General features: G+C 37.3%; 1 protein-coding gene across 3 annotated transcripts in view; it reads left to right on the top strand.

The window, feature by feature from the left end:
* Positions 1–11,402, top strand: part of INPP5D (inositol polyphosphate-5-phosphatase D) — a 170,738-nt gene extending 159,336 nt beyond the window's left edge. For all 3 annotated transcript variants that reach the window (XM_070753044.1, XM_070753045.1, XM_070753043.1), the window contains exons 25-29: positions 1,992–2,088; positions 4,632–4,712; positions 6,958–7,209; positions 8,151–8,715; positions 10,410–11,402. In XM_070753044.1, the coding sequence (XP_070609145.1) occupies positions 1,992–2,088; positions 4,632–4,712; positions 6,958–7,209; positions 8,151–8,715; positions 10,410–10,412 (998 nt within the window). In that variant the 3' untranslated portion in view covers positions 10,413–11,402. The remainder of the gene's footprint in view (positions 1–1,991; positions 2,089–4,631; positions 4,713–6,957; positions 7,210–8,150; positions 8,716–10,409) is intronic.
* The last annotated feature ends 2,160 nt before the right edge of the window (positions 11,403–13,562 follow it).

Below are 13,562 nucleotides of genomic sequence, written 5' to 3'. Positions count from 1 at the left end.
AACTTGGCTGCACCAGAAAACTAAGCTGTCACGTGCAATTTATGGGGAAAGACTCATAAACGTTTGTGAAAGGTTGTTGGCATGTAATATGGATCAAGGAAAAGATGTTCAATAAACTGGTGGAAGGAAATGGGTTATTCACCTCCTTAGAAGTAATCTGTGTAGAGCTTAGGTATGGATGAAGCTTGTCAGAGTGGTGGCATCAGCGTTGTGTCCTCATTCCATAAAGACTGACTAAATATGGGAAAGGAAGGAATTCGAATGCTTGTAAAGTTCATGCCATTAAAACAAGCATTTTTAGCAATAAAACCATTTCTCTTTATCAAAACAATGACCTTGGATACATAGAAATGTACAGGATCTAGTTTTAGCCTTCCCTGCCTGCTTCCAAACAAATGAGAGAAAGGGAGCCCTCTGGCTGACTCTCTGTAATATACTGTATGTTTCAATTATGACATTATGGACAGAAAAAGATCTGAATACTTAGAAAAATGTTAAATAAAGTTTGAATTATGAAATACTTTACATGGCTATATAATTGAAGTTTAGGTATGGGAGCAGCATTATATGATAGAAATAAAGTATGTATGAAAATAAATACAATGCACAGTGAACAAGTCAACATTGAGCAGGAGGGAAGAGACGTTCTGTAATATCCCCTTCACTGTCCAGTGCATTCTGGATAAATACACAAGCCATACTTGCTTGTGATCAGGGGTTAGATATATACAGTACTGGTTAAAGATGAGAAAAATATCATGCTTTTAATGCAAATTGTACCATGTGGTTAACTGAAATCCTTAATGATTTGTACTGAATGTTTGCATTTCAATTGGAATAAGTATCTGAATTAATGAAATGAAGATTATTGCAATTAATAGGGAATACACAGTGCATGACTATAAGATGCACATACATGGCCAAAAAAAGAGAGAGGAAGTAGATGAATTTGTGCAGTTTAATAGAATATTTACAGTAACTTAAGATTTATTTATTTTATTTTTATTTATTTTGTCCAATACACAATGAGGGTTTTAGTGGGTATATATCTATATACACATAGTAAAATACATGATGAAAGTTATAGAGGAGATACTCATAGTAAAATATATCTAAGAAATAATAGAAATGAAGGTATAGTAATAGAACATATCAATGAAAGAATAGAAGAAGAGATATAGGAATAGAAGAAAGGTATAGGAGATATAGGAGAGCAATAGGACAGGGGACGGAAGGCACTCTAGTGCACTTGTACTCACCCCTTACTGACCTCTTAGGAATCTGGATAGGTCAACCGTAGATAATCTAAGGGTAAAGTGTTGGGGTTTGGGGTTGACACTATGGAGTCCGGTAATGAGTTCCAAGCTTCGACAACTCGGTTACTGAAGTCATATTTTTTACAGTCATGTTTGGAGCGGTTAATATTAAGTTGAAATTTTTTTAAAACATGCAAAAAAGTGGTGGGAAGCCAGTGGCAGTAGATAGTATGTTGCAATGAAAGAAGTGAAAATGGCTGTGTATAAGAGCATATTCCTTTGTGAGTGGTGTAAGAACCTAGTGATGAAGGCACTTGACTCCCACTCAGAAGCTTGAGAATTCAATCCTAGGTACCAGCAGATATTTCTCTCTCAGGACACGAACTATCTGCTTCAAATTACATGTAGGCGTCAGGAAGAACATCCAGCCAATAAACACGCAACTTCAGTCAATCGCCCCAACTCTATCCGGTAAAAAGGGGGGGGAAAACGTGTTTTTTTTTCTAACATTGTGACATACAGTAGATGGTGGATATGCTACAAAGAAACATACAAGTATATTGAATGCAGTCAAAAGTATATCAGCTGAATGTGTATGTGTTAAAAGATGATGAAATAAAAATACAAATAAAAATACAAATGTACCAACACAACGTTAGGTTATTTAGTGATGATTATAGCATTATAAATGGATAAAGAAGCACTGATATTTCATTTGGGTCTATTTGCCTTCAGATTTTGTGAAAATCGAACGAGATGAAACTGCTGGACAAAAATCAATCAGAGGCTTGAGCTGTATCGACCATGCAAAAGAATGGGAACAAATCAACAAGTAGGTTGAAGACAACTAATTGTCTATATGCAAACGTGATTGATAGACTACAGTTATATTGCACTAGTAGGGAGGGCGAAACTTTTTTGGTTCGTGTGCCAAAAGGGGGGGAGCACGGGGGGTGACGTGTGCATGCCGACACTCATAATTCCATGCAGCCCCCATGCGTGGGCAGGTGTGACCTCCCCCCTGCTCCCAGCATGCAATGACACACCTGTTTTTTGCTCTCCCCAGGCTTCAGAGCCTTTCTAGGAGCCTGGGAAGGGCAAAAATGGCCTTCCCCACCCCACCTCTGGAGGCCCTCCAAAGGCAGAAAATGGCCCATTTCCCAACTTTCAGTTAAAAAGGAAATCTCATTTCTTTGCTCTTTGCAAGCTCCAGAGCCTTCTAAGAGCCTGGGAAGGGAGAAAATGTCCTTCCCATCTCCTCAGAGTACTCTGGAGACTAGAAATGCCCCGTTTCAAGTTGAGAAACAGGCTATTTCTGGCCTCTGGGGGCCCTTTGTGGGGGGAGGCCATTTTCACCCTCCCTAGGCTCCTAGCAAGGCTTTGAAGCCTGGTAGAGCAAAAAAAATGAGCCTTCTCCACCCCATCCGGAGGTTGGAAACAGCCTGTTTCCCAACTCCCAGTGAGCCCAGAAGGCCTAAAAATCAGCTGGCTGGTACACATGCATGCTGGACCTGAGCTTGCGTGCCCACTGATAGGGCTCCACATGCCATTTGTGGCACACGTGCCATAGGTTTGCCATCACGGCACTATAGAATGCAATTGCATTACAGACTGCATGACAGTCTAATATTTTTCCAAATATTAGTATCTCATTCTTTCTCCAGTGATAATCTTGGGTTCCGTAAGAAAAAATATTTGACATTCTTCATTATATTTTTATTATCTGCCACATAAGAATCTATGGAACCAACTTTCCTAGTTCTTTAATTGCCCATATTACATTACTTTCTCACGAAAGTAAGACAGTATCTTATATTAAATTTTGCTCCCAAAGATGTGCTAGAAGAATTCACATTTATTGCTGAACAAAAAAAATGAACATTTATTATATATTGTACAGTAGTTGTCATCACAAACCAGCATAACTAGACAAACTGAATCCTATCAAGAATTTCTTACTATTACCATGCCATTATTTCCATGTACAACAATTATACTTTCTTCAAATATATGTTACATATGTTCTGTTCGGGAATTCTGCAAAACAAAATGTCTCCTACATCTTACTTTTGGGGGATGCCTTATATTAGGCAATTCTACGAAACCTCTCCTATGTCTTACTTTCGGGGGTGACTTATTTTCGGGGAAACAGGGTAGATGTAGTCTGTAATGAGATATACTATAGACATAATGCAATATAGGGAAGTAAAGAAGTAAGAAAGTTGGATCCATGGATCCTTACCTGGCAGATAATAAAAATATAATGAAAGATGTCAAATATTTTTCTAAGGAAACCCAAGGTAGAAAGAGCGAGATATTAATATTTGGAAAAATATTATACCCAAAATAATTTTAGTATGTTTTAATGTAATTCACACATACCAATAATTTAGGATCAAACATTTTGATTGTTGATACAGATAGTGCAACGCTAATTTTTTCATGTTGATCCCAGAACATTAATTATCTTTAATCATAGTGTTTTTGTAACTGTTATATCCCACATCTCAGTGACCTCAATTCAGCAATTTCAATGTTCATCTTCCCAGTTTTTAGCAGTTGTTTGTCTCACAGCTGCCAACAAGAATAGTAGTATTTCTTTACATAATATGTTTTCATTCTCACCTCATTTAACACTAATTATAAGACAGAACATAATTTTTTGTTCCGTAATCATGAATTATTCCTTAAAGACATAGTAATGCAGCCATCTATTTACTTTATGTTCTCACCAGAAATGAGAGAATCTGTCAGATTCTCTCAAACATATGGGGTTGCTTTCTTTGTAAATATAGTTTATAGTCATAGCATTAGCTATGAGTTTTAACATAATCTCTGTCATTTTAAATGAGAGGGGTTTTTTTAATTCCCAGACAGCATTCCATTCGCCTTCTAAATCTTTTTCTGTGTTTATTTAGTGCCACTGAATCAAGTTTTCAAGTTTTCAATAATAGTATTTGTACGGGTTAGAATGTTGCAAAAGGCTGGACTGATGTCCATGTTCAGATTCACCTCCATCTAGGAAGTTCAATGGATAATTTTGCCTTGAGCTCCTGGAGGAAATGCAAGCTGTGAATATAACCATTATGTACTGTACTAATACATAACTCATATTTAGATATATTTGAGGCCATTCTTGTAAGTCGTCAAGGTTGTAAAACTTCTCATTGTTTCATTGTTCACTGATGTTTTAAAAATGGGATATGAAAATATTCTCTTTTTGAAAATTTCAAAATTCTATAATAATAATAATAATAATAATAATAATAATAATAATAATAATAATAATTTATTAGATTTGTATGCCGCCCCTCTCCGAAGACTCGGGGCAGCTCTAACCTATATTATCCCTAAAAGTGTTACTATTTCCAACAGGAGATCTACTCATTTGGTAGCCAAAAAAGCAGCCGCCATTGCTCGGTCTCGTGGTGAGACTTGCAGAGATGATATTGGACGGTAAGCACAGAACTTCACCTCTGAGGAAGTCTCCTGATCCAAGTAGGGTCGCAATTGGTGCACTAGGGGAACCTGCGCAAAAGTCCCCCTAGATACAGCTTGTCAGGGTTAATCCTGATGTTAACTCACATCCAGACCCTCACAGCCTCCAAGCACCGGCACATCATATCCACTGTTTCACTGAACTGATATGGGGTGGGGATATATAACTGGATGTCATCAGCATATTGCTGATACCTCACCTCGTGTCATCGGATGATCTCATCCAGTGGTTCCACGTAGATGTTAAATAGGTGAGGAGAGACGATAGAACTGTGAAGCACCCCGCAAAAGAGGGGTCTGGGGGTCAATCTCTGTCCTCCTACCATCACTGACTGTGACCGGCCAGAGAGATAGGAGGAGAATCACCATATCACAGTGCCTCCTACTCCCAACTCCCTTAGTCATTGCAGAAGGATCCCATGGTCTATGGTATCGAAAGCATAAAAACATGCATATTGCCAAAATTTGATCACACAACCATGGGGCGCTGCAATGGTTGTTAAGTGTGACAAACAGACATAAGTCACTTTTTTTTCAGTGCCATTGTAACTAAATGAATGGTTGTGAGTTAAGGACTACTTGTACAACTTGAAGCCCAAGAACATTTGTGGCTTCCAAACGTTTTTGGTGCAGCTTCATCTATAAAAATCAATACGTTGTGAAGATAACTTTCAATTGCACAGGAAATTATATGAGACAAATATGACTAGAAATATTTACACTATTTAATGTTAATTAAAAGTAGATGAAATGAGGTCATTTTGTTTTTGCCACAACCAGTACATTTTGGAATACTGTCCCAAGAATGTTGTCAGGTACAAATAGTAGGTACAGATTTTCTGCCAGGAAAAAGTGCATATCCCTAATGTATATCCCAATATATCTGCGTGCAAAATATAGTACAACTGGCCTGAAAAACACCATAAAGCTAAAAAAGTGAGGAAACTATTGATAAAGTCTCTTCATCATTTCTCACTTTCCTAAGATTCAAAGTGATTTAAATCAAGAAGAGTATTCCACTTGGAACAATGCTCCTTCTTTAACTCGAAATTGCTGTTTTAATTTGCTCCTTTAATTTGGTCACCAGTAAAAATTATATTTCAGTCCACACTGGAATGGATAATGTTCCTTGTCAAAACAACAGCATCAACAACAATTATAGGTGGTGACTGCCTGCCTGTACAGTGTTCCCTCGATTTTCGCGGTGAATGCATTCCGAGACCGCCCGCGAAAGTCGAATTTCCGCAAAGTAGAGATGCGGAAGTAAATACACTATTTTTGGCTATGAACAGTATCACAAGCCTTCCCTTAACACTTTAAACCCCCAAAATTACCATTCCCCATTCCCTTAACAACCATTTAGATCATTACTCACCATGTTTATTTATTAAAGTTTATTTTAAAAAAATTTATTAAAGGCAGACGAAAGTTTGGCGATGACGGATGACATCATCAGGCAGGAAAAACCGTGGTATAGGGAAAAAAACAGCAAAGTATTTTTTTAATTAATATTTTTGGAAAACCGTGGTATAGCCGTTTCGCGAAGTTCAAACCCGCGAAAATCGAGGGACCACTGTATATCCATCTATCATCTGTCTCACAGGTGTCAGACTGGTGACATCACATTGCCGTCATGTGATGGTTCATGAGATTTTTTCCCTTCATGGAGCTGGGCATTCCATTAAAACCATAACAAAAAGATTTCCCAATGATTCTCAACTAAATTCTAGATGTCCCTTCAGAAGATAAGGTATTGAATGTCTTCCTGGATTCTAAAAATGAAGGAGCACAAATGCGGACCTATTTTCTCGTTCAAAGCCATTCTACAGAGGTAACACTAGAGAGGCCTGCTACCAGAACAGTCAGGTGCTACATTCTGGTAGCAATTTTCAGGATGTGCACGCAGCTGCACATCCCTGACACATACTTGTGTGCCCTTGCATGAGATTTAGCTTCTGCGCATAGATAGCAAGTGAAATTTCATGTGTAGACGCTTGCGTGAGCGAGATTTTGGTGATTTTCGCTGATTTTTTTGGATCTGCACATGCCTGGCGAATGAAGAAAGCATTTTAAACCTAGCAAATGAAGAAAGCATTAAAAAGAAATACAAATTGACTTTGCCTGCACTCCTCCAAATGTCTCCGGAATAGCTATACATTATATCATAACGTTTTATTTCTCTTACTCTTAACATTTTCCTCAGGAACACAGTGCCCTCAGAGATCAACAATGCCAGCTACTTACGGATGGCTGCTTCCTCTCAACCATTCACTGCAACAACTCAGTTTAAACAGATCCCTTCACCAGATCAACAACCTACCCTTTGGAATTACGATTCACAGTCAAAAGATAATGCTCCACTATTGGGTTTAGAATCTCCTACTACACCTTCTACTCTGTCTCCTGGATCTCCAAGAGTTACTGCTCCATTTGCAACGAATCGAAAAGATCAATTGTAAGTTTTATACCTCTTGGGTCTAAATTTAGACCACTGAGACAGCCTAGCTATCCCATATTTTGCTTGTTCTTTAGCAGATCATTCAATAGACCAATGATGGTGAACCTATGGCATGGGTGCCACAGGTAGCATATGGAGTCAGATCTGCTGGCACGCAAGCCGTTACCCTAGCTCAGCTCTAATGTGCATGTGTATGCTGGCCAGCTGATTTTCAGATCGCCTGGAGGCTCTGGGAGGGCATTTTCACTTCCGGAGAGTCTCCAGGGCGATGGAGGAAGCCAATTTTTGTCCTCCCCATGCTCCAGAGGAGCCTCTGAAGCCTGGGCATGGCAAACAACGGGCCTACCGAGCCCACCAGAGATTGGGAAATGGGCTATTTCAGGCTTCAGAGGGCCTCCGGGAGGCAGGGGAGGCCATTTTCACCGTCCCTAGGCATTGAATTATGGGTGTGGGCACTTGTGCATGCGGGATAGTACATGCACACGGGCTTTCGGCACCTGAGGAAAAAAAGGTTCACCATCCCTGCAATAGACCATATTATTTCTAGACTTCAGGCAACAGGATTGTATAACAGGGCAACTATAGTTACTGATATTTTATGAACTCCCCCATTTATATTTTTCTTCTTAATCAATATTTTATTTTCATATGCATTCACATCATTTTGAATCTTTCCTTGGCCAGCTCAGGGTATTATGCTGCCAAAGATGGAATTATGCCAAATCCATTAAATGAAGGTGCATAAAACTCAAAGCCAATCAAATTAATTTTCGAACGTAAAGTTGATAAACCCATGTGCCTGTCTTCCCTTTCCACAATGTAGAACAATAATAAATAGAAAAAATTAATTAATTAAGATAACCTTTTAAAAACATTCCCATACCTGGTATAATGGTTGCATAACCTTCCTTTTTCTCTTAATTTACTAACCTTGGCAGGTACAGTGAGGTGAGGAAAAGCATGATAGAACCCTTGCTACAAGATGAAGCATATTCAAAACCAGAGATGATTAATAATCCTCTGTATGACTTCACAAAATCCAAGGACAAGCATCAATTTAAAAGAGAACAGGAATTGTTTAAGGTCACCCGGAAAGAACTCCCAACCATTCCTGGTCAAAACTTTTCTTTCACCAAGTTACAAGAGACAGACGGCAACAAACCTTGCAAGCAACAAACCTCCCCACCCTTCCTTATCCCCACACACAGGTTTCGGTCTTATACCTGTTCTAATGAATCTGAGGAAAGCAGTATAGTGAAGGAAAAGATTCAAAACAAGCAGAAGGCTTGTTCCAATTTAGAGCCTTCTCTGTCAACTTTCAAGAATCCCATTAAATTAACAAAGTCTGACGTAGTGCAGAATAAACCACCTCTTCCATCTAAGAGCCAGGTGGTGCTTGATATGCAGCACATCAAGGGCCGAGATTATCGAGAAAGCTCAGAACTTCCATCTCAAAGGAAACACCAAAATGAGGATGGGACTGTTGGCAGAGCAGTTGTGCCGGTAAGTTTAATGTAGTACATAGCATGTACGTTTTGAAACAGTTCTTCAGAATTTCAGAAATGGGTTAGGTCCTTTCTCAGCCCAATCTGGAAACGCTAATGATTGAATATGGAAGTTTGTGCATACCAAGTACCGTATTTTTCGGAGTATAAGACACACCAGAGTATAAGACGCACCTTTGTTTTTGAGGAGGAAATACAACCTGCAAGGTAAGAGCTGGAACGATCATTAGCACCAAGTTAGGGCTGGGGGGAAAAGCTTAGAAAAAAGCTACATTCAGAGTACAGTGTTCCCTCGATTTTCGTGGGTTCAAAATTTGTGAAAAGGCTATACCAAAAATATTAATTAAAAAATACTTTGCGGTTTTTTCCCCCTATACCACGGTTTTTCCTGCTCGATGACGTCATATGTCATCGCCAAACTTTCATCCGCCTTTAATAATTTTTTTAAAAATAAACTTTAATAAATAAACATGTTGAATAATAATCTAAATGGTTGCTAAGGGAATGGGAAATTGTAATTTAGGGGTTTAAAGTGTTAAGGGAAGGCTTGTGACACTGTTCATAGCCAAAAATTGTGTATTTACTTCCGCATCTCTACTTTGCGGAAATTCGACTTTCGTGGGCGGTCTCGGAACACATCTCCCACGAAAATCGAGGGAACACTGTATAAGATGCAGCTGAATTTTCAGCCTCTTTTAGGGAGGAAAAGGCTGCGTCTTATACTCAGAAAAATATGGTATATATATGGTGACTGAGTAACCAAGTCTATTTCAGTGTTGTTATATATCTATAATTATATATGATTTTTATATAAAGCGGCAGGCAGATTAAGGAAGCCATAGATGGTACCATAACTTTCTCTGGAACCACATAACTATTGCAATAACAATTTGCTCGAATCCAAACAAAGAAAAAGTTGGCACAAAACTTTGAGATCATTTGAAACAGTGGCATAATAAGATAACTGACGGGTCCCAGGGGAAAAGCCTTCTCTGTGGCGGCCCCGACCCTCTGGAACCAGCTCCCCCCTGAGATTAGAATTGCCCCCACCCTCCTTGCCTTTCGTAAACTCCTTAAAACCCACCTCTTCTGTCAGGCATGGGGAAACTGAAATAACTTCCCCAGACCTATATTGTTTATGTATGGTGTGTTGTGTGCATATTTTTAAATTATGAGTTCTTAGTTTAAATTATTAGATTTGTATTACATATTGTTTTGCTACTATTGTTGTGAGCCGCCCCGAGTCTACAGAGAAGGGCGGCATACAAATTTAATAAATAATCATAATCATAATAATTTACTATGAGATATTTTTGTTTCTTTTTGTAAACTAAGCAAATAACATTCAGTTTTCTGCTGGTCAGCATCTGACCCATTTTATTAACTAATTTGTAAACTAATATGCTAAACCAGGTGATCATAACAACACTTCATAATCTTTAAATATTTCCACATTTAATGGAGATGCTATTGCCTTTTGCAATGTAGACCACAAGTGTACTTTTTTGCACACTTAAACACACAACTAAGTAGTCTTTGTTAACTTAGGAGAGTGATATGGCTGAAATAAAAGCAGCTCCCTGTCAACCTGACAGAGACAAGGAAGTTAAATGTGTGTTGCCTGTTCCTGAGCAATGTAATTTCTCATTGATTATTCTGTTATAAGGATGGATATTATTCTTGTCTTTCTAGTGAAAGAACCTATCATTGACGAAAAACCCAGATGAATCCTGAAAAGAAATAGCATGAACATTTCCTAGAAATACTCTTAATATCCTTTGACTTGATACACAAGCCATGTAGCTGAATGTTTAAACAAGAATAAATCTTTCTGCCTCTCTCTCTCTTATGGTAGCACACATTATGAAACATATGGTAAAATTAATTAAGACCAAAATTGATTTTAAAAGACTGAGGTGAATGAGTGCTATAAAACTTAAAACTTTGTCAATTCCTTTAAGAGCAAGAAAGTTGTGAATAGACTGTGTCTCTGTTGGCAATGTAATACATTTGGCTGTGGCAACTTCTGGTTTCTTTTTTTGGAGTAATAATATGCATTAATAGATGGATGAGTAAATATTTCCAAGTTTAAAATAGTTTGAAGTTAAAGATTCAGTATTATTGTGAATTATATTTATAAATCGTGAAACCTGACCCCATTTCAGAAACATTGGTTATTTCATTATATCAAATGTGAGGAATAGCCTGCAGATTTCTACAAAGAGACAAGAAAAATCCTATTATCTGGATATCACAGACTGGATTCAAGAAATGAATTCATTTTTAAAGATTGTTTTTATATACTAATTAAGACACAATATGTCTCCGTGTTACAGATTTCATAATATTTTGCAAAAGTAGACACATTTCTATGTGTAATTTGATATATTGTTATTAAATGAATATGTCCATCTATTTAGGGAATTTATATTAAATTAGTATGTTAATTTGTTTCTTTTTTCTTTTCTTTTAGTATTATAAATTAATAACTAATTTGTTGGATTTTTGTACATTAATGCCTTCTTTTTAATTTGTTTTGTATATATTTTAAACTGCAACAACATAATTAAAATTATTTTTAAAATTGTACTATCTAATTGACTGCAATGATTATTGCTTTTTATTTTTGTATCCATCTGAAGCCTTAGGTAAAAAGCTTTGCAATAAAATTTTGCAGTGAATAGTGTCTTTGATTTTCTGTGCTCATTGCTAATTTTAAATAAAGCAGCAAAAGAAGTAAGTTGTTAAGATTGGCCACTGCAGTTTGTTTAAGGTTATTAAATAACCTGTTGACATCCTCATCTCATCTCATTGCTACTGTTCAGTACATTTATACGAACTAAGTTCAGTTTGCCTTCTGTTGTCTGTCATTTCCATGACTTGAAGAAATTTGTAAATAATAAGACAAAAATCTGGGTTTCAGGCAGTAATGGCCACGCACCAGATCCCTCTGAAATCCATTGGGCTTGCTGGTTACTTGAAGGAGTCCAATCAAATGGCCGTCCCCTCTGAGTGTGACACCAGTGACCTGAAGGCAATCTGAATATGACAATTATGGGAAAAGGTGGTTGGTTTTAGCTGTCTTGGTTTATGTATGGTTTGTTTGGGTTGTATGATTATTTTTTAATAATGGTTTTAAAAACTGTTTTAATATTGGATTTGTATATGATGCTTTTCTTCTTCTTATTATTATTATTATTTATTGGATTTGTATGCCGCCCCTCTCCGCAGACTCAGGGCGGCTAACAACAATGATAAAAAACAACATGTAACAATCTAATTTAATAAAACAACTAAAAACCCTTATTATAAAAACCAAACATACACACAAACATACCAACAAGCTTTTACTTGTTGTGAGCCGCTCTGAGACCTCAGAGAGGGGCGGCATGCAAACCTAATAAATTATTATTATTATTATTATTATTATTATTATTATTATTATTATTATAGTACAACACAGCAAACGAGATCACTATGCTGGATTTCGTATTTCATCACCAGTCGGGCGCTTCCCAAGCACCTAGGACTGCGTGATGTAGCGGCGAATTATGTTTGACAATCCCAATAAAGCGGCCTTTTGCAATTGACAGATGGAGATTTTGTCAATGGTTTTTAAATGTCCACTGAGATCCTTTGGTACTGCGCCCAGCGTGCCAAGTACCACTGGGACCACTTTCACGGGCTTATGCCAGAGTCGTTGCAGCTCGATTTTTAGATCTTCGTATTTCACTAATTTCTCTAGCTGCTTCTCCTCAATTCTGCTGTCTCCTGGGATTGCGATGTCGATGATCCATACTTTCTTTTTCTCCACGATCACAATGTCTGGTGTGTTATGCTTCAGAATTCGGTCAGTCTGAAGTCGGAAGTCCCACAGCAGTTTTGCTTGCTCATTTCCGACCACTTTTTCGGGCTTATGATCCCACCAGTTCTTTGCCACTGGTAAATGGTAGTTCCGGCACAAGTTCCAGTGGATCATCTCCTGGAACTACCATTTTTTTTAATAATAATAATAATAATAATAATAATAATAATTATTATTATTATTATTATTATTATTATTATTATTATTATAGAACTTTGCTCTGGTTCAACCTGGGCTGCTTATCTTCAGACTGAGGTCCTGTATCTGCAAAACCATATCCATGAAGGAAAGTCCTACTGTATTACTGATGTTTTAGAAATGGATTGATCTAATTGTCAGCTGAGTTTTACAACTCCCTTTGTGCATTACATATTAATAATAACATTGTGTTTTGTTTTTCATAATTTCATTTATCTGAATCAAGGATGTGAAATTGTTTACCAGCACAGAGAATACAAGGACCATTGCAATTCTTGATTTAGAAAGGTTATCTCCAACCGAGAGCAAATTCTTTCTGAGAATCAGATAAGTTACTTTTGACACCTAATTAATTTATCCTAGCCACTTCCCATTGAGTTACTGTGAGGACTGAAAAGCAGCTTGTTTCCCACAGATAGATTTCCCAACTTCTCAGGTCTAAAATTAGCCATGTTCTTTTAGTGTGTTAAATTTCCATGGAGATCCAGCTGTCATGAATGCTTAATGATTTTAGCTATAATTTGTAACATACAGAATACAATAATGTTTTAAAAGCGTGGTTGTTTCTCTCTACCACTACTCCAGTTTTAACTGTACTGTACAGCCTATCTTGCTATTCCTATTAGTCCTACAGAATGATGAGATTCTAAGATTTAACTAGAACATTGATAGATTTAAAATCCTATTAACAGAGTATTACCATCTTTGTTGAAGACCAATATGATTTTACAGTCATGGTTTTACTATGAATTTTGAACAATTGGAACACAAGGGGGATCTGT

The sequence above is a fragment of the Erythrolamprus reginae genome, chromosome 5 (genome assembly GCF_031021105.1).
Source record: "Erythrolamprus reginae isolate rEryReg1 chromosome 5, rEryReg1.hap1, whole genome shotgun sequence".
In the NCBI taxonomy this organism is placed as follows: Eukaryota; Metazoa; Chordata; class Lepidosauria; order Squamata; family Dipsadidae; genus Erythrolamprus; species Erythrolamprus reginae.
This window is presented reverse-complemented; position numbering and strand designations above follow the sequence as displayed.